The sequence below is a fragment of the Trichechus manatus genome, unplaced genomic scaffold (assembly GCF_000243295.1).
Source record: "Trichechus manatus latirostris isolate Lorelei unplaced genomic scaffold, TriManLat1.0 scaffold00112, whole genome shotgun sequence".
NCBI lineage: Eukaryota > Metazoa > Chordata > Mammalia > Sirenia > Trichechidae > Trichechus > Trichechus manatus.
This window is the reverse complement of record NW_004444048.1, coordinates 6,496,332-6,518,901: the sequence shown is the minus strand read 5'-3', so window position 1 is coordinate 6,518,901 and position 22,570 is coordinate 6,496,332. Positions and strand designations below refer to the sequence as shown.

Here is a 22,570-nt window from a genome sequence, read left to right as displayed (position 1 = left end):
GAGGAATTGAATAATATAATATTAAATTCAATACCTAATAAGTTTCGGAGCTTGAATTCTATTCCACTCTGGGTTTCAGACAACTATAACCTTTAATCTTAGTGAGAATAATAATGTTTTATTGCAGTTATTATATTATTTTATCTAGTTCTGATGATCACTGCTAGTTCTTTTTACCATAAACTATATTGTTGGTAAGTTTTATTTATTGGTTTCCTTTTTTGTTCACTTCCTAGTAATTAAGAGCACATTTGGGAGGGGGGCAAAAAGGGGGAGTTGGTAGAAATGGATATGTGAAAGTCACATCCATTTTGCCTCACTACTATCTAGAGGTTTTCAATGTTTTCCGGTGCTTAATTTTTAGGGAGGGCTTTTACACTTGTATGACATCAAGTTAAGTCAACTTGACAGCTTGCAGTGTGACTTTTCTATATATTCAAATATTTTAAATATACAAAAAATAACAATATATTCTTGGTTATTGACTTTGTTGTCATAGTTGATACTCTCCAAATTTCTCACTCCAAGGATTATTCTTTCTGAATTTTGATGGGTTTTTTTTATTATGCATTTAATTGTTGCTCTTATTTCATTTGCCCATTTTCCTCTTGGAAATTATCATGATTTATATGCCAGAGCTCCATGAACCGGCTTCTAAGCTGCTTATTTTTTCTCTCCTTTATATCCATTTCTTTACTACTACCCTCTCAATATTACAGGTCCTTCTTTAAATTTATTCTTCAATAAGTAATTCATTTTTCTGCAATATCAAGCCCACTTGTCACAGGTTCCAAAATATGTTTTATTTATTTTGGCTTCTCAGCATTTATTTTCTTTTATTTTAATCCTAATCATTTATTTTAATCATAAGTGCTGTAGTATCTGATGTTTTGATATTACTGATAGTAAGAAATAAGATTTCTCAACTTTCATTTGTTTTATAATGTACACCTATTTCAGAGAAATGACTTGTTAGAAATCTTACAGACCTACTCCTACCTTTCTGGTATTCTGGAGTTTTTCTTCATAGTTTCTTGTGTTTGTTTTAATTTTGTTTATACTCCTCAAACTTTAATCGTTCATCTTTGTATTGTAATCCCATTGCCTATTTGAAACCCAATACTTACTTTCACTTGTGACCAAGATTCAGTGACAGAAAAATTTACCCTCCTGCCTTATACAACTAAAAACCAGGGAAAAAAACCTGAAATAATGTTGCACAGAGTGAGAGCTTCACAGATCTGCAAAAAAAGTCTCTCTCACTGAGTCTTAGGCTGATACTGATCAGTGCATGCATATGAGGAAACTAGCCAACACAGGAGAATGAACTTCCCAAAAGAAGAGGGAACATTTCCAAAAGCTCACACAGGTCCAGGAATAATTAATGTTCCCATCAGCCAGGTGGGAAAAACCTCATAACATGGGGCATTGTGAAGAGTATTCAAAAAGAGATTGCCTTAACAGTGGGACAAAATCAGCCCTAGACTACAAACTACTCTTATCACTCCTAACTAAATATAAACACAAGCCTTGAATGAATCATACTATTACCTAGTAACTTAATTATATCTCATGAAAAATGCCAAAGAATGTATTTTTTTTTTTAGTATAAGAATATCCAGCACCCAACTAAGTAAAATTAACAATATTGGCATCCTATCAAAAACTACCAAACAGTAAAAAATGAAGAGGTAAAAATTTCATTGAAAAGAGACCTATAAATTACACAGGCTACAAAATCTGTAAATAAGGACATTAAAAGAATTATTATAACCATAATCCATATGTTCAGGAGGGTAAATAAAAGCATAAGCAGGTTAAGGAGAAACACTGGAAGATATAAAAAAGAACATCAAATTTCTAGAAATGAAAAAAGACAATACTGACATGAAAAATACACTGGCTGGGATTAATAGCAAATTATACATGGTGGAAGAGAAGACTAATGGTGAAAGACTGAATGCTATCCTCCAAGACTGGGAACCATGCAAGAATATCTACTCTTACCTCTTCTATTAGGTATTATACTGGAGACACTAGCTAGTACAAGAAAAGAATTAAAAGTATACAAATTGAAAAGAAAGAAAGAATTTCTATTCCATGAAGACATGATTAGCTACATTAAAAACTGCAAAAAATCTCCAAAATAAAAAGGGCTCGTAGAATCTTTTTCTCCTTGATAAAAGTAAGTTTATCAAGGCCACAGCATACAAGATTTTTAAAAATCATATTCATACTAGCAGGAAATAATTAGAAACTGAAATTTAAAAAATACCAGTTATAAGTGCACTAAAACCATGAAATACTTATTTATAAATCTAACAAGTATGTATAAGATCTGTATATTAAAAACTATAATATACTGATAAAAGAAAACAAAGAAGACATAATAAATGAAGAAATCATATTGTTCATAGATCAGAAGACTCAATAGATCTAGTTTCATTGATATAACACAACTGCAATTAAAATATCACTGAAATATTTTGTAGAAATCAACAAGCTGATTATGAAATTTATATTGAAAAACAATAGAATTAAAAGAACCAAAAATGTTTTGTGAAGGAACAAAGTTGAAGAAATCACACACCAGTTTCAAGAGTTACTATAATGCTATTATGCAATCAAGACTGTGTGGTACTGGCATAAATATAGACATACAGGGAATAAAACAGAGAAGACAGCCCAAAAAAGGACCCACACAGATATGGTTAATTAATTGCAAAGGCAATTCAATGCAGAAGGGATTTTCATAAATGGTGCTGGAACAACTAGATACCCATATGGAAAAAGATGAAGAAGAAAAAAAAAAAAAAAAAACCTTAATCCATACCTGATGCCATATACACAAATGAACTCACATATAAACCCTAAAACTTATAGAAGAAAACATAATCATCTGACCTTGGGTTAGGTAAAGAATTCTTCACTATGACACCAAAAGTACAGTTCATAAAGTACATTGATAAACTGAGCTTCATCAATATTAAGAACTTCTGCTATTCCAAAGATATTAGTAAGAGAATAAAAAGACTGAGAGAAAAATTCATAAATCACGTATGTGATAAAGAACTTGGAGCAAGAGTATATCAAAAACTTTCAAAAACAAAATAAGAAAACTAACAATATAGTAAAAAACAATTTGAACTCCTTGTAGCTCATATTATCAAAACACAACCTAATTATACTTGAAACATGTAAGTTATCTCAATTTTAAATGTTTTCCATACTATCTGACCAGTAAGAAAAATTACTTTCCCAAAGGAAAAAAAGGTTTGCGTTTCAGTTCTAAAACCTTAATGCCTTAAACAAGAGAAAGTGGTTTCCTCATTAATTCTAAGGGATTCACACATAAAATATCTCACTTGTGTGTAATTTAACAATATTCCACATGGTTTATTGCTACTTTCTTGCCCTAAGTTCTTTTCTCTATGTTTAAGGTGCCAAGACCACAATATTTTTCTGTTATGCAAACACAGAATGAGAGTGGGTGTCTTGTAACAATCTATCATTACCAATTTTCTTCTAAATTAATATAGGGGCTATTTTAAAACACCCCTATGATCTGGAGATGTAATAAACTCATACTCAAATGAAAAGCCAAGTGCGATCAAATGGTTATGCCATACAGAAAAGAATCATGTGATATGCAGAAGGTCAGGCATAAATCACCCATTCCTTTAATCTTAATTAAACTCATATATAATTCCCTCTCATTTTAAAATCTATTCAGGTCCAAAAATATATTTTTAAAATTAAACCAATTCTTGGAACGTTGGGGTATTTCTTGTTCTTTTCAATTATAGTTTGGATACTTTTATAACTAATATTTAAGCCTTTATCTATATCTACTTGTAAACTAAAATTCTCTCTCATCTTGCCTCCCCCCCCTCCTCCCCCCTGACGCCCTACACACATACAAAACAAGAACTTTTTTACTTGCTTAGAATCCAAACTGTCTTACTTCTTGTCTATGCTTTTATTTAGTATGACACTATTTCTAATTTTTTTTAACTTTATGACAAGTTTCTAGACGAATGCTCTTCTGTAATAATTTCTGCGTTCTAAAATATATAATATTTTATTAATAGTATATAAGTTTTTGGTAGATAAAGAAGTTCCGTGAATCCTGGTGTACTAAGGTAATGCTAACTGCTATCAACAAATGAACCCCCAAATTTCAGTGACTTAAGTTTTTTTTTTTTTAATTTACAGCAGTGTTCCTGAATGACAAATTCCTTCCATGTAATGACTCAGGTACTGAATCTCCTTACACGTGCGGTTCTGCCATTTTCAAGGACCTTAATGTTTTCTCATACCAGCAAAAAAAGAAGGAAACAGCAGAGAGTGACCATATACTTCTTAAATGCCTTGGCCAGGAAGTGACACTCATTACTTCTACTCATAAATCATGGGTATGGTATAAATTAAGTCACTTGAACCTTGTTTATTGCCCAGGAAAATCACAATGTAAATTATAATTGATAAAGAATATAATATCGGAAATACACTGAACACATAAGCAGAGAATGCAAGAAACAAAGGGGAGAGGATCATAACAGAATACTATGAAAAACTGAACTCCAACAAATTTGAAAACCAAAAAGAAACGGATAGATTCCTAGAAACACACTATCTACCTAAACTAACACAAATAGAGGTAGAAAATTTAAACAGAACTATAACAAAATAAAAGATTGAAGATGTCATCAAAAAATACCAACAAAACAAAGAGTAGGTGGCTTCACTGGGGTATTTTACCATTCAGAGAAGAGGTGACAACAATTCTTCTCAAACTCTTCTAAAACATAGAAGAGGAAGGAATAATCTGTAACTCATTCTACAAAGCCAGCATCCCCATGATACCAAAGCCAGGCAAAGACACCACAAAAAAAAAGAAAAAATTACACACCAGCATCTCTCATGAATACAGATGCAAAAATTCTCAACAAAATTCTAGTAAACAGAATACAACATACTCAAAAAAATCACACATTGTGATCAAGTGGGATTCATACCAGGAACGCAAGGGTATTTCAACATCAGAAAATCAGTCAGTATACTTCACCATATAAATAAAACAAAGGAAAAGAACCACATGATCATCTCAACTGATATGGAAAAAAGCATCTGATAAAATCCAACACTGTTTCCTGATAAAAACTCAGCAAAATAGGAATAAAGAGAAATTTGTCAACATAATTAAGGGCATACATGCAAAACCAATACCTGACATTTTTCTCAATGGAGGAAGACTGAGAGTCTTTCCTTTGAGAACTGGAATGAGACAAGGATGCCCATTATCACCATCTTATTATTCAATATTTTGTACTGGAATTCCTAGCCAGAGCCATAAGGCAAGAAGAAAAATAAAGGGTAACCAAATCAAAAAGGAAAAAGTAAAACTATCCCTGTTAGCAGATGACATGATCCTATACACCAAAAATCCCAAAGATTCTACAAGAAAGTGTCTGGATCTAATAGAAAAATTCAGCAATGTTGCAGGGTGTAAGATCAACACACGAAAATCAGTTAGATGCCTTTACACTAATAGGGAGAGATTCAAAAAGGAAATCAAGAAAACAATATCATTTATAATAACCCCCAAAATGATAAAATACCTAGGAATAAACCTAATCAGGGATGTAAAAGACTTATACAATGACAACTATAAAACAATACTACAAGAGATTATAAGAAACCTACATAAATGGGAGGACATTCCATGCTTATGGATTGGAAAACTTAATATTGTGAAAATGTCAATACTACCCAAAACAATCTATAGATACAATGCAATCCCAATCCAAATTCCAACAACATTCTTTACTGTAATGGAAAAACTAATCACCAAGTTTATACAGAAAACAAAGAGGCCTCAAACAGTCAAAACAATATTGAAGAACAAAGTTGCAGGCCTCACACTCCCTGACCTCAAAACATACTACACAGCTACAGTAATCAAAACAGCCTGGTGCTGGTTCAATGTAAGACCCATAGACCAGCGGAACAGAATTGAGAACCCAGAAGTAAATCCATCATCTATGGATGTCTTAGGCTGGGTTCACACACAATCTTAATCATCACAGTGGACTATGTTTACTATAGTCCATTTAATAGAGAAGAAACAGTCTAACAAATGGTGCTGGCAATATTGAATATCCACTTGCGTAAAAATGAAACAGGACCCACATTTCACACCATACACAAAAATTAACACAAAATGGATCAAAGACCTAAATGTTAAAGCTAAAACTATAAAGCTCTTGGAAGAAAACATAGGGACAAAATTATGTGACCTAATTTTTTTTTAAAATGGATTATCAAACACAACTTCAAGTACATGAACAAGAGAAGACAAATTAGGTAACTGGGACCTCACAAAAATTAAATGCTTATGCTCATCAAAAGACTATCAAAAGATAAAAAGATAATCTACATAGTAGGAAAAAATCTTCAGGAATGACATATCCAGTAAGTGTCTAATCTCTAAAATACATAGAAAACTTCAATAACAAAAAGGCAAACAACCCAATGAAAAAAGATGGGCAAATGACATGAGCAGACACCTCACCAAAGGGGACTATTTTCAAGCGGCCAAAAAACACATGAAAAGATGTTCGTTATCATTAGCCATTACAGAGATGCAAATTGAAATTACAATGAGATACCATCTCACCCCTGTTAAAATGGTACTGATTTACAAAAAAAAAAAACAGAACACAACAAATGTTGGAGAGGATGTGGGGAAATGGGAACCCTTATCCATTGCTGGTGGGACTGTAAAATGGTACAACCATTATGGAAAACAGTATGACACTTCCTCAAAAAACTAGAAACAAAACTACCTTATGATCCAGCAATCCCATTCCTAGGTATATACAATAGAGATTTAACAGCAGTGACACAAACAGACATATGCACACCTATGTTCACTGTAGCACTATTCACAATAGTAAAAACATGGAAACAACCTAAGTGCCCATCAATGGATGAATGGATAAACAGAATGTGATATATACATACAACTGAATATTACACAGCCATAAAGAATAATGATGAGTACTCAAAACATCTTAAAATTTTGATGAATTTAGAGGACATTATGCTAAGTGAAGTAAGTCAATCACAAAAGGACAAATATTTTATAATCTCACTTTTATAAAAAGGTAAGAACAGGTATATATACAGAGACTAAAAATTCATTGGTGGTTACCAGTACTGGGGGGCGGGGAGAGAGGGAATCACTCTCTACATAGTAGACCCTTGTTATTTTCGGTGATGGGAAATTCAACACCGAAAATGGGTAAACTGTGCATAGCCTGACCAAGGCAAAAAATGTCACTAAGATGTACACAAGAAAAAAGGACCATTTGGTAACTGCTACAGCATACAGAATTTTGCAACAAAAGCAACAACAACAACAAAAAACATGCAGGTATGTATCTGTGTATTAATGTATGTATGAATGTAGGTATATATATGGGAGTATATATGCAGGCATACACAGGTGTCTTAGTCTGGAAGCTCTGCTAAAACCTGTCCACCATGGGTGACCTTACTGGTATTTGAAATGCCAGTGGCATAGATTCCAACATCACAGCAACATGCAAGCCACCACAGTTTGAAAAACTGACAGACTAATACAGACTAGAAAGAAGAATCTGGTGGTCTACTTCTGAAAAACTGGCCAGTGAAAATTTGTGAATAGCAGGGAAATACTGTCTAATATAGTACTGGAAGAAGAGTCCCTCAGGTTGGAAGACACTCAAAATATGACTGAGGTTAAGAGCTGCCTCCTCAAACTAGAGTCAACCTTTTTTGAGACCTTATTTGCTGACGTGGCACGACTCAAAATGAGAAGAAACAGCTGCAAACATCCTTTAATAATCAAAATGTGGAATGTACAAAGTATAAATCTAGGAAAACTGGAAGTTGTCAAAAATGAAATGAACACATAAACATCAATATCCTAGGCATTAGTGAGGTGAAATGGACTGATTTTGGCCATTCTGAATCGGACAATCATATAGTCTACTATGTTGGGAATGACAAATCGAAGAGGAATGGTGCCACATTCATTGTCAAAAAAGAACATTTCAAGATCTAGCCTGAAGTACAACACTGTCAGTGATAGGATAACATCTATACGCCTACAAAGAAGACAAGTTAATATGACTATTATTCAAATTTATACACCAACCACTAATGCCAAAGATGATACATTGAAGATTTTTACCAACTTCTCCAGTCTGAAACTGATTAAGTATACAATCAAGATGCACTGATAATTACTGGTGACTGGAATGCAAAAGTTGGAAACAAAGACAAAGGATCAGTAGTTGGAAAATACGGCCTTGGTGATAGAAACGACAAGAGAGACGACATGATAGAATTTTGCAAGACGAACGACTTACTCATTTCAAATACCTTTTTCAACAACATAAACACCGACTATACTTGTGGACCTTGCCAGAAGGAACACACAGGAATCAAATCGACTACATCTCTGGAAAGAAACTACGGAGAAGCTCAATATCATCAGTCAGAATAAAGCCAGGAGCCAACTGCAGAACAGTTGCTCTGCTGCACCTATAAAAGTTCACACTGAAGCTGAAGAAAATTAGAACAAGTCCATGAGAGCCAAAGTATGACCTTGAGTGTATCCCACTTGAATTTAGAAACCATCTCAAGAATAGATTAGACACACTGAACACTACCGACTAAAAATCAAATGAGCTATGGGATAACATCAAAGACATTATACATGAAGAAAGCAAAAGGTCATTAAAAAGACAGAAAAGACAAGACTAAAATGAGTGTCAGAAGACTCTGAAATTTGCTCTTGAGCACAGAGCAGCTAAAGTGAATGGAAGAAATGATGTAGTGAAAAAGCTGAACAGAAGATTTCAAAGGGTGGCTTGAAAAGATAATTTAAAGTATTATAATAAAATGTGCAAAGACCTGGAGTTAGAAAACCAAAAGGGAAGAACATCTCAAGCTGAAAAAACTGAAGGAAAAATTCAAGCCTCAATTGCAATACTGAAGGATTCAATGGGCACAATATTGAACAACCTAGAAAGCACCAAAAGAAGATGGAAGGAATACACATATTTACTGTATGAAAAAGAACTGGTCGATATTCAACCATTTCAGGAGGCAGCATATGATCAAAGTCCAAGCTGCAATGAAGGCATTGGAGATAAACAAGGCTCCAGGAAATGACAGAATACCAAATGAGATGTGTCAACAAACAGATACAGTACTGAAGGCGCTCACTCATCTATTCCAAGAAATATGAAAGACAGCTACCTGGGCAACCGACTGGAAGAGATCCATATTTATACCCATTCCAAAGAAAGGTAATCCAAAAGAATGCAGAAACTATCTAACAGTATCATTAATATCACTGAAGATAAAATTTTGCTGAAGATAATTATAACTGAAAAGTGGCTGCAGTAGTACCTCAACAGGGCACTGCCACATATTCAAGCTAGATTCAGGAGAGGACTTGGAATAAGGGAAATCATTGCTGATGTCAGAAGGATGTTTACCTGTGTTTTACTGATTATGCAAAGGCGTTTGACTGTGTGGATCATAACAAATTATGGATAGTTTCGAAGAATGGAAATTCCAGAACACTTAATTGTGCTCATAAGGAACCTGTACATAGACCGAAGAGGTAGTCATTTGAACAGGACAAGAGGATACTGCATGGTTTAAAATCAGGAAAGCTGTGTCTCAGGGTTGTATTCTTTCAACACACTTTTTCAATCTGTACGCTGAGCAAATAATATGAGAGACTGGACTATATGAAGAAAAACATGGCATCAGGATTGGAGGAGGACTCATTAACAATCTGCTATATGCAGGTGACCCAAATCTTGCTTGTGGAAAGCAAAGAGGACTTGAAGCACTTACTGATGAAGATCAAAGACTAAAGCCTTCAGTATGGATTACACCTCAACATAAAGAAAACAAAAGTCCTCACAACTGGACCAATAAACAATACCATGATAAATGGAGAAAACACTGAAGTTGTCAACGATTTCATTTTACTTGGATCCACAATCAATGCCCAGGGAAGCAGCAGTCAAGAAATCAAATGACGTATTGCACTGGGCAAATCTGCTGCAAAACAACTCTTTAAAGTATTAAAAAGCAAAGACGTCACTTTGAGGACTAGGGTGCACCTGACCTACGGCATGGTATTTTCAATGGTCCCATACGCATGTGAAAGCTGGACAATGAATAAGGAAGATTGATGATGCCTCTGAATTATGGTGTTGACAAAGAATACTGAATATCATGGACTGCCAGAAGAACAAACAAATCTCAGAAGAGGTACAGCCAGAATACTCCTTGGAAGCAAGGATGGTGAGACTTCGTCTCATGTATTTTGGACATGTTATCAGACAGGACCAGTCCCTGGAAAAGGATATCATGCTTGGTAGAGTGTCAGCGAACAAGAGGAAGATCCTCAGTGAGATGTACTGACACAGTGGCTGCAATGATAGACTTAAGCATAGCAACGATTGTGAGGATGGTGCAGGACCATGCAATATTTTGTTTTGCTTTACACAGGGTCTCTATGAGTCAGAACTGACTTGATGACAACCACCAACAACATATATACGTATATGTATATGTATATGCATGTATGTGTGTGCATGCACATATATTCATATATATAGTAATGCACATAGTGGGCACAGTTACGGATACTACTTAGACATAACCAAACACTTCACAGGATTGGTTTTCTGCATTTGAAGGCTCAGGATCACAGTCTCATGGGACAACTCAATTAGCATAATATAGTTCATTAAGTTTATGTCCTACATGCTAGTTTAGTGAGTAGTCTCTGGGGTCTTTAAGATACAACTACTGGTCTCTGCTTGTAAGGAAATCCAAGACTCAGAGAAACAAATAGTCTACAAGATTGTCTACATAAACCCCAGCCTCATCTACCCTGAGACCAGAAGAACCAGATGGTGCACAGCTACCACTACCGATTATTCTGATCAGGGCCACAATAGACAGATCCTGATAGAATGGGAGAAAAATGTTTAACAGAACCTCAAATTAGTAGAAAATTCAGAATTACTGGACTGGTTGAGACTGGAGGACTCCCTGAGACTACTGCCATGAGATACTCTGTAAACCTTGAACCAAAACTACCCCGAGGTCACCTTTTAGCTATATGACAGATTGGTTCACAAAACAACTAATATCGCCCATGAGTACTGCACTCTATAAAAAATAATCTATATGAGACCAAAACATCAACAATTACTTCCAAAAAAAAAAAAAAAAAGATGAAAAGGTAAGGGGCCAAGGAAACTAGATTACTGGAAACAGTACATCTGGAACAGAAATAATGAGAATGTACACACATTGTGAAGACTGTAACCAATGAGACTGAACAATTTGTGTAGAAATTGTTGAATGGGAACCTAATCTGCTGTGTAAACTTTCACTGAAAACACAACAAATTATTACTATTTAAAAAAAAAAAAGAAACAAAGGGGAACAAAAAATATGTGTGTAAATATAGGGATGAATACTAATAAACATTAAATGCAAATAACAAACTAGAACTAACTACTAAGTAATTATGGGGATAAGGAGGCAAGAATCAGAGTTAAAACATGGTCCTTTAGGAAAGGAAAAGGGATGACAATGGGATGAGAAACTGAAGATTTAGCTTTATTTGTAACTTTTTTTTTTAATATTGTAAGATCTGAAGCAAACACATCATAATGACATCATTTACTAAATCTTGATATATTATGAATATTTTTATTCTTTTTATTTTTGTGTTTGCTCTATTTAATTACAAAGAAAACTGCAATTAAAATGTGAAGTTCCAATATCAATGGGGAATGAATTCTACTAATTTTATAAGAAAATTATGTTTTTGAAAAAAGAAAACTGCTAAACACTAATAGAAATTACAGCCAGATTAAAAATCTAAACCTTTTTATGAAACGGAAATCTTAAAAAAAATCTGTAACAACATATTGGAGAATTTTTCTTACATTTCAGACAAATGGACTGCCAAATGCAAAAAATAATCACATAGGAAGTACTCTGCCAGATAATAATAGCTACAAGTTATTAAGCATTACTATCTATATACCAGGCCTTGTGCCTCATTTATCCTAACATAGAACTTTTGAGGTACATACTACAATTATTCCTAATTTAGGGATTTTTTTTAAAGATATAAAGATATTATAATATGTAATTACTCACCTCCAAACTAGTAATAGAGACTAAAAGACATGATTTGATGTGGCTTCTTAGTTCACAAAGATATCAAAAATTTCCATGTGCTTTCCTCTAATGTCTACCTTTAACTGATTTCAGGCTAAAAACGCCTGAACCAAGTTGGGTTATGGGATTCCTTCTTTTAAATATTTGAAACTGGAGTAGTAAGGCATTAAGAATGAGGGCTGTTGCTGCAGAAAGCAATATAAAAAAAACTGTTGTTGCTAGGTGCCATCAAATCAGCTCTGACTCACAGTGACGAATAAAACATTGTCCAGTCCTGCACCACTGTTGCTGTTGGAGCCTACTGTTGCAACTACTATGTCAACCCATCTCATTGAGGGTCTCCCTCTTTTTTGCTGACCCTCTACTTAACCAAACATGATGTCTTTCTCCAGTGATTGGTCTCACCTGATGACATGTCCAAAGTAAGCAAGACAAAGTCTCACCATCCTCGTTTCTAAACAGCATTCTGGCTATACTTCCTCCGAGACAAATGAGTTCATTCTTCTCAAAGTCCATGGTATATTCAATATTCTTCACCAACACCACAATTCAAATGTGGCCATTCTTCTTTGGTCTTCCTTTTTAATTATCCAGCTTTCGCATGCATACGAGGCAACTGAAAATACCATGGCTTGGGTCAGCTGCATCTTAGTCATCAAAGTAACATTACTGCTTTTTAACACTTTAAAGATTCCTTCTGCATCAGATTTGCCCAGTGGAATACCTCATTCGATCTCCTGACTGCTGCTTCCATGGGCATTGATGGTTGATCATTGATTCAGTTATGAGGATTTCTGTTTTATGTTCAGATGTAATCTATACTGAAGGCTGTAGTCTTTTACTTTCATCAGTAAGTGCTTCAAGTCATCTTCACTTTTGACAAGCAAGGTTGTGCCACCTGCATATCTCAGGTGGTTAAGTTTCCCTTCAATCCTAATGCTGTGTTGTTCTTCATGTAGTCCAGCTTCCCGGATTATTTGTTAAGCATATAAATTGAATAAGTAAGGTGAAAGAATACAGCTCAGCTGCACACCTTTTCCAATTTAAACCACGCAATACCCCCTATTCTGTTCTAACCACTGCCTCTTGATCCATGTACAGTTTCCACATGAGCATAATCAAATATTCTGGAATTCCCATTCTCTGCAATTTTGTCCATAAATTGTTACGATCTATACAGTCAAATGCCTTTGCGTAGTCGATAAAACACAGGTAAACATCTTTCTGGTATTCTTTGCTTTCAGCCAAGGTCCATCTGACATCAGCAATGATATCACTAGTTCCAGATCCTCTTCTGAATCCTGCTTGAACTTCCAGGCAGTTCCCTGTCGATGTACAGCTGTAGCCATTTTGAATCATTTTCAGAAAAATCTGTTGTTGTTAGGTGCCATTGAGTCAGTTCTGATTCATAGTGATCCTGTGTACACAGAATGAAACACTGCCCGGTCCTGTACCATCCTCGCAATTGTTATGCCCATTGTTGCAAACACTGTGTCAATCCATCTTCTTGAGGATCTTCTTCTCTTTTGCTGACCCTCTAACTTCACCAAGCATGATATCCTTCTCCAAGGATTGATCCCTCCTGATAACATGTCCAAAGTGTGTGATATGTAGTCTTGCCGTCCTTGCTTCTAAGGAGCATTCGGGTTGTACTTCTTCCAAGACAGATTTGTTCGTTCTTTTGGCAGTCCATGGTATATTCAATACTCTTTGCCAACACCACAATTCAAAGGTGTTAGTTTTTCTTCTGTCTTCCTTATTCATTGTCCAGCTTTCCCATGCATATGAGGTTACTGAAAACACCATGGCTTGGGTTAGGCACACCTTAAGTCTTCAAGGTGACATCTTTGCTTTTCAACATTTCAAAGAGGTCTTTTGCAGCAGATTTTCCTGATGCAATGCATCTTTTGATTTCTTTACTGCTGCTTCCGTGAGTGTTGATTGTGGATCCAAGTAAAATGAAATCCTTGACAACTTCAATCTTCTCTCCATTTATCATGATGTTGCTTATTGGTCCAGCTGTGAGGATTTTTTTTCTTTATGTTGTGGTGTAATCCATACTGAAGGCTGTGGTCTTTGATCTTCATCAGTAAGTGTTACAAGTCTTCTTCACTTTCAGCAAGCAAGACTGTGTCATCTGCGTATCGCAGGTTGTTAATGAGTCTTCTTCCAATCCTGATGCCGTGTTCCTCTTCATACAGTCCAGTTTCTTGTATTATTTGCTCAGCCTACAGAGTGAGTAAGTATGGTGAAAGGATACAACCCTGATGCATACCGTTCCTGACTGTACATTTTATGGTAATTTTTGTATTCTGTTTGATCACCTTTCTTTGGAATGGGCATAAATATGGATCTCTTCCAGTCAGTTGGCCAGGCAGCTGTCTTCCAAATTTCTTGACATAGACAAGTAAACACTTCCAGAACTGCATCCATTTGTTGAAGCATCTCAATTGGTATTCCATCAATTCTTGGAGCCTTGTTTTTCTCCATTGCCTTCAGCATGGCTTGTACTAGCAATACTACAGTAGTGTTTCTCAAACTCCTCTGGTAAGTATCACATGGTCTGTCTGTTAAAGTACAGATACTTGTGCCCAATTAAATGATAAAGAACCAAAATTAACAAAGGATAAGCTTGTTAATATGCATAGTTAAGAAATACCCCCAGTATTACCATCATCTAGAAAACTTTACACAAAATAATGGTTCCTAATATCGTGGAAACAATAGAACCACTTGAGATTCTTGTTAAAAATACAACAGATTAAAGCACTTAAAAAAGAAAGAAAGAAAAAGAAAAGTAAAACTGTAGATTAAAAGGAGCTTCCTATTGACAATTTTACAGGGTTTAACCTCACGTATCCCTGTGTCTCCCTGGAACTACTGTATCAGACTCTGCCAGAAGGGCAGCATTGTTAACAAGTACTCCAAAGGAGTTTTATGATGGAGCAAATTTGGGGGAAATTACCATAAAGAGAAAATATAGAGCTTAAGGTTCTAAAATTCTAGAAGTTAGACCAATTCTTGTCCTTTTAGAGCAGAGGCTGGCAAACTATGGTCCCCAGTCCAAATTCAACCTATAGTCTGATTTTGTAAATAAATCTTTATTGAACACTGCAATGTCCATTCATTTACATTGATTCTGGTCACTTTCTCACTACAATGGTAAAGTTAAAAGTTAAGTAGCTGCAATAGAGACCATGTGGTCTGCAGAACCTAAAATATTTACTATAAATATTTAAAATATTTACTACTTTTCCAGAAAAAACTGACAACTTCTATCTTAGTGTAACCACTGAAACAATATAATGAAAAGCTTTAGATGATAAGCCAAGAAAGGAGATAAACTGAAATAATTAAAATACTCAATCCAAAATAAGGCAGAAAAAGGGGAGGGGAGGAGGAGGAACACATGGAACAAATAAAACACAAATAGCTAGATGGTACATTTAAACCAAACATACTGGCAATCACATTAAATGTAAAAGGTTTAAACAATACATTTAAAAAGCAGAGATTGTTGGATTAGATGAAAAAGTAAGCCACAACTATATGCTTCCTACACCCCACTGACATTCAGTTTATTCCAACTCATGGTAACGCCATATATTACAGAGCAGAACAGTTCCGTAGGGTTTTCTTGGCTGTGAACTTTATGGAAACAAATGGCTGGGCCTTTCTTTTGTGGTGTTGCTGGGTGGTTTTGAACCACCAACCTTTAGATTAGTTGTTGAGTGAAAAATGTTTGTGCCACCCAAGAACCTAATACTATTCCTAATTTTTTTTCCTAATTCTTTGTAGATTTCCTTCCCATAATATGAAACATCTCCTTTAAATACAGTTGATTTAATTTTCACCTCCCAAGTTTTATTTTTATTCTCAAAAGTGTTGCTGGGAACTTCTAGCAATGCATTATGAATACTATACTATGAATGCTCTTAAACTGACTGTATAATATAAATCAACTAATCATTTAAGCTTTCTAAGACATTAAAATCAAGAAAAGAAAAAAAAATTCAATAGAAGAATCATACCAAATAGAAACCAATGCCTATGTGGAATAAAAAATACTCAAACATATATCAGTACTTTAAAATTTTTTAATGTTATTTATAAATCTTATGTTATTTAAAAAAAAAATTCAAGTACTATAATACTTTCATAGCTATCTCTCTGCATTTGCTATTTGGTAAACAAATCTATAACCTAGTATCTAACATAAGAAATATCATTAATTTGGGGAGACTCACATATTTTAGGCCTTTAGTCCTATTTTGAGTCTATCACAAAATTCCTAAACTTTAACTTTGTGTTTACATAAGCATATTTTTCTCCAAAATACACCAAGAAGGGGAAATGGCACAAAACTGAGTAAACAGTTACAGAGCTCTCAGGAGAGGGGGGAGTTAGAAAAAAAGTATAAATCTATGATAGATGTGTACTTTTATTACCTGAGCATTTAGCAGCTCCTCACACTTGTGTGCTTGTTTCTCAATTGCAGAAATGTACTGTTTTTCAATAGCTTCTACTTGTTGTTTCACTGAAGACTGCAGCAGTGCCTAAAAACAAAAAAAGTCATTTGGAGCTCAGACAAAACTTGGAGTTGGAGTCTACTGTTGGCATGCAAATTTTTTTGACATTTGTATATATATGAAATTTGATACTCTTCTGCATCTACAAAATATGCATGTGTGAATACTGAAGCACATTCATATATAACACCACTTTAAGCTTTCTTTTTGTTTTCCTATTGCCAAGATGACAGTTTTTTTACTCAGGCGTTCCTTCCACACACCTTCTCCTTAAACACTGCAAGTCATAGAAGATGATAAAGACGGTGAGTAGTTCTGTTAAATATAAATTCAGTGTAGTGAAGACCACACAGGATGAGAAGCGTATGAAAGCAGCTTTAAAAAAAAAAAGCAAAAGGAAAAAAACCAGACATATTTCACTGGCTGACAAAACTCCACATCCTCTCGGCACACTGTAGTATCCCATGGGCCAAGCATGATCTTCAAGACCACAAGTCAAGTAAAAGCAGATGGAAACTCTGAGCAATTTCAAACATAAAAGAACTACCCCCCAGGAAGTTCACACCCCTAATGTGAAAGGTGTAAGTCGGCATGCAGAAGTCAGAGTCACAAGGCAGTATTCCTAAAAGGTCATAAAACTTGGGATACTGGACAAACGTAACTGGATACTGTAAATGCTGGACCCTCAGTCCGTTAAACATAAAGACGTTTGCACTGTTCTAAGGGAAGCCAAATCAGCATTTGAAGACGTTCCACCCACTCACTTCCTTATTGGAGATGCTTAGAATATTATTATCTTTTTTCCTATTTTTTAAAGCATTATATGTTATGCTTAAATGTTCTTAATATCTTACATGTTATTTATAAATCCTAAATCATTCTAAAATATGCACTTAACCATATATATAAAAGCTCTTCAGCAAATAGTCTATTTTTAAAGGTCTATCTGGATAATAAAGTACTCATAATCAAAATAGTAAGTTGAAACAGACACAAGCCTTATAGAAAACAGACCTTTGGCACACTCACCAAGAAAAAGAAAATAAGCCAAATCTCTTAAATAATCTCTGTTTTGAAAATAGATTTACTTGGTTGGAAACAACACACATTAAGATGCTAAATAAATATGCATGTATTTTTTTTAAACTGGGACAAAAATATTTTTAAAACCGCTGAAACGGTCTCTTCAATTTTCAGATAATTAACTTTCTTTTGCAAATGTTAGATGGTTTGACGATGCTACTTACTCCTGTAATTCAGTAGCTGTCACTCTGAAACTGCAGAGAGAATTACTAGTAAATTACTAATAAAAAATAAACCTCTGAGATTTAATAAAAATATAAGGATTTGTACAACTGCTTTATTGCTGCTGTTAAATGCCATCAAGTCAACACTGATCCATAGTGACCCCATGTACAAAAGAATGAAACACTGCCAGGTCCTGCACCATCCTTCCTGACAATCGTTGCTATGTTTGAGCCTATTGTTGCAGCCACTGTGTCAATCCAACTCATTGAGGGTCCTCCTCTTTTTTGGCTGACCCTCTACCAAGCATGATGTCCTTCCCCAGGGACTGGTCCCTCCTGATAATCTCGCCATCCTCACTTCTAAGGAACACTCTGGCTGTACTTCTTCCATGACAGATGTGTTCGTTTTTCTGGCTTTAGCTCTTCATTTATAGGATGTATGTCTTCTAAAGATTCCATAATAATTCATTTAAATTAATCATATAGAATAATATAAAAAAATCTATAAACTGAAATGTATTCTCCTTACAATGTGACTAGATAATTTAAATCCCAAATTTACCATTGGTACTTTATAATATCCTATTTGCTGGGCTTAAGAAAATTTAAAGAACGGTACAGTTACAAACAATTTTCTTGGAATAATCAGTCTATTGTAACTACAGAGACAGAGCATCTTTCACAGAGAGAAAAACACCATTCTCTTTTGGGACTTGTGATAAGACAGAATTGTTTTTGCTTAATGGAAGGGACTGTTTTCGCTTTCCTATTTGCCAGATAAATACACCAATACCTGGTTCCAAATAATCCTATGTATGCTCATTTCATATGCAGACAGGCTGTGCTTAAACTACCAGGCAGCTGTTAGACTGCTAAGAATGGGACACTACACCCACTGGCATCAAACATTTTATGGCGCTAAATTCATTTGTGTTCAAGCTGGACACATGAAATACTTATGCAATACTGACAAAGTCAAAACCACTATTATTATTTATAAAAGCAAACAGTAAACAATAACAGATTCCCAAAGCAGAAATTCTTACCCTTCCTGAAATTACCTATGTCTATTCCTGTGTTGCTGAGCTGGCATGCCATAGTCCAAGTCGGATGCTGTGTTCATGTCACTGCTGCCTCTGGCTACCACCATGCTGCCCAAAGCTTCTACTCTAACACTGGGACTCACAGGCCTCTGCTGCCAGCTCCTGCCACACTACCTGGGCCTGTGGGGCTCTCCTGCCACCACACTGCCCAGGCCCCTGCTGCTCAGGAGGGGCAGCATGCAACCCCAGCACAGGGCACACTCAGATTTCTCTTAACAAGTGTTACAGTTCTTTTGGCTCCACTTTTAGCTCCATCTGGCTCCTGCCGTAAGAAGACGCCTGCACAGGATCCTCCAGGAGGTTCTCAGTGCAGGGGCACCAGGTCCTTGGTCAAAAGGACATGCTCCACTCCAGACTCTTCTTCTTGATGGTAGTGAGGTCCCCTAGAACATATGTAGTATTGATCCTTATATAAGCCTACTTCTTGTCAATTTCAAGACATAGTCCTCCACCAGGACCACGAACTGACCAATCTTCTCAGTAGACCACAAATGCTTAATTTGCACAGTAAACTGACCAATCTCCTCAGCAAACCATACATCACTCAGTTTACACAGTCCCAGCCAATCATTCTGTGACATTTACAAGAACATGGCTAGAAAGGCCATACGAAAGCAATTCATTGCACCACATCCTACAAATTAAATACCAAATTCTAATTTTTAGCTGTTGTTGTTAGGTGCCGTCGAGTCAGTTCCAACTCACAGTGACCCTATGTACAACAGAATGAAACACTGCCCTATCCTGAGCCATCCTCAAAATTTTTGTTATGCTTGAGCCCACTGTTTCAGCTACTGTGTCAATCCATCTCCTTGAGGGTCTTCCTCTTTTTCACTGACCTTCTACTTTACCTAGCATGATGTCATTCTCCAGGGACTGATCCCTCCTGATAACATGTCCAAAGTATGTGAGACGCAGTCTTACCATCCTTGTTTCTAAGGAGCATTCTGGGTGTACTTCTTCCAAGATTGATTTGTTTGCTCTTTCAGCAGTCCATGGTATATTCAATATTCTTCGCCAACATCACAATTCAAAGGAGTCAATTCTTCGCTCTTCCTTATTCATTGTCCAACTTTCTCATGCATACGAGGCAAATGAAAACACCATGGTTTGGATGAGGCACACCTTAGTCTTCAAAGTGACATCTTTGTTTTTTAACACTTTAAAGAGGTCTTTTGCAACAGATTTACCCTACGTAATGTGTCATCTCATTACTTGACTGCTGCTTCCATAGTCGTTGATTGTGGATCAAAGTAAAATGAAATCCTTGTCAACTTCAATCTTTTCTCCGTCTATCATGATGTTGCTTATTGGTCCAGTTGTGAGGATTTTTGTTATCTTTATGTTGAGGTGTAATCCACACTGAAGGATGTGGTCTTGATCTTCATCAGTAAGTGCTTCAAGTCCTCTTCACTTTCAGCAAGCAAGGTTGTGTCATCTGTATATTGCAGGTTGGCAATGAATCTTCCTCCAATCCTGATGATGCACACTTCCTCATATAGTCCAGCTTCTTGGATTATTTGCTCAGCATACAGACTGAATAAGTATGGTGAAAGGATATAACCCTGACACACACCTTTCCTGACTTTAAGCCACACAGTATCCCCTCATTCTGTTTGAATGACTGCCTCTTGATCTATGTACAGATTCCTCATGAGCACAACTAAGTGTTCTGGAATTCACATTCTTCACAATGTTATCTATAATTTGTTATGATCCACACAGCTGAATGCCTTTGCATAGTCAGTAAAACACAGGTAAACATCTTTCTGGTATTCTCTGCTTTCAGCCAGGATCTATCTGACATCAGCAATAATATCCCTCATTCCATGTTGTCTTCTGAATCCCACTTGAATTTCTGGCAGTTCCCTGTAGATAAACTGCTGAAGCCGCTTTTGAATCATCTTCAGCAAAATTTTACTTGTGTGTGATATTAATGACATTTTTCAATATCTTCCGCATTCTGTTGGATCACCTTTCTTGGAAACAGGCATAAAAACGGATCTCTTCTAGTCAGTTGGCCAGGAAGCTGTCTTCCAAATTTCTTGGTATAGATGAGTGAGCACTTCCAGTACCACATGTGTTTGCTGAAACATCTCAATTGGTATTCCATCCATTCCTTGGAGCCTTGTTATTTGCCAATGCCTTCAGTACCATTTGTTCCCGATTATATGCTACCTCCTGAAATGGTTGAACGTCAACGAACTCTTTTTGGTACAGTGACTCTGTGTATTCCTTTCATCTTCTTTTGATGTTTCCTGCGTCGTTTAATATTTTCCCCACAGTTATCTCAATATTGCAACTCGAGGCTTGAATTTTTTCTTCAGTTCTTTCAGCTTGAGAAATTCGGACCATGTTCTTTCTTTTTGGTTTTCTATCTCCAGGTCTTTGCACATGTCATTGTAATACTTTACTTTGTCTTCTCAAGTCACCCTTTGATATCTTCTGTTCAGCTCTCTCACTTCATCATTTCTTCCTTTCACTTTAGCTACTCAACATTCAAGAGCAAGTTTCAGAGTCTCTTCTGACATCCATTTTGGTCTTTTCTTTCTTGCTTGCCTTTTTAATGACCCTTTGCAAACTTGATGTTATTCCAAATCTCCTCATAGTGTTCAATGTGTCCAATTATTCTTGAGATGGTCTCTAAATTCAGGTGGGATATACTCAAGGTCGTACTTTGGCTCTCGTGGACTTGTTTTACTTTTCTTCAGTTTCAATTTGAACTTGCATATGTACATGATGGTCTGTTCTGCAGTTGACCCCTGGCCTTGTTCTCTTTCCACAGATGTAGTCAGTTTGATTCCTGTGTATTCCATATGGTGAGGTTCATGTGTATAGTCGCCGTTTATGTTGGTGAAAAAAGGCATTTGCAATGAAGAAGTCGTTGGTCTTGCAAAATTCTAACATGCGTTCTCCAGTATTGTTTTATCACCAAGGTCGTATTTTCCAACTACTGATCCTTCTTCATTTCCAACTTTCGCATTCCAATCACTAGTAATTATCAATGTATCCTAATTGCATGTTCGATCAATTTAAGGCTACAGAAGTTGGTAAAAACTTCAAATTCTTCATCTTTGGCCTTAGTGGTTGGTGCGTAAATTTGAATAACAGTCATAGTAACTGGTCTTCCTTCTAGGTGTATGGATATTATCCTATCACTGACAGCACTGTACTTCAGGATAGATCTTGAAATGTTCTTTTTGACGATGAATACAACGCCATTCCTCTTCAATCTGTCATTCCTGGTATAGTATGCCACATGATCGTTCTATTCAAAATGGCCAATACTAGTCCATTTCCCCTCACTAATGCCTAGAATATCAACGTTTATGTGTTCCATCTCAATTCTGATGACTTCCAATTTTCGTAGAGTCATACTTCATACATTCCATGTTCCGATTATTAACGGATA

General features: G+C 35.8%; 1 protein-coding gene across 10 annotated transcripts in view; it reads right to left on the bottom strand.

The window, feature by feature from the left end:
* Window positions 1-22,570, bottom strand: part of CCDC91 (coiled-coil domain containing 91) — a 432,308-nt gene that overhangs the window by 192,440 nt on the left and 217,298 nt on the right. For all 10 annotated transcript variants that reach the window (XM_023738058.1, XM_023738055.1, XM_023738059.1 and 7 more), the window contains one exon: window positions 16,728-16,835. In XM_023738058.1, the coding sequence (XP_023593826.1) occupies window positions 16,728-16,835 (108 nt within the window). The remainder of the gene's footprint in view (window positions 1-16,727; window positions 16,836-22,570) is intronic.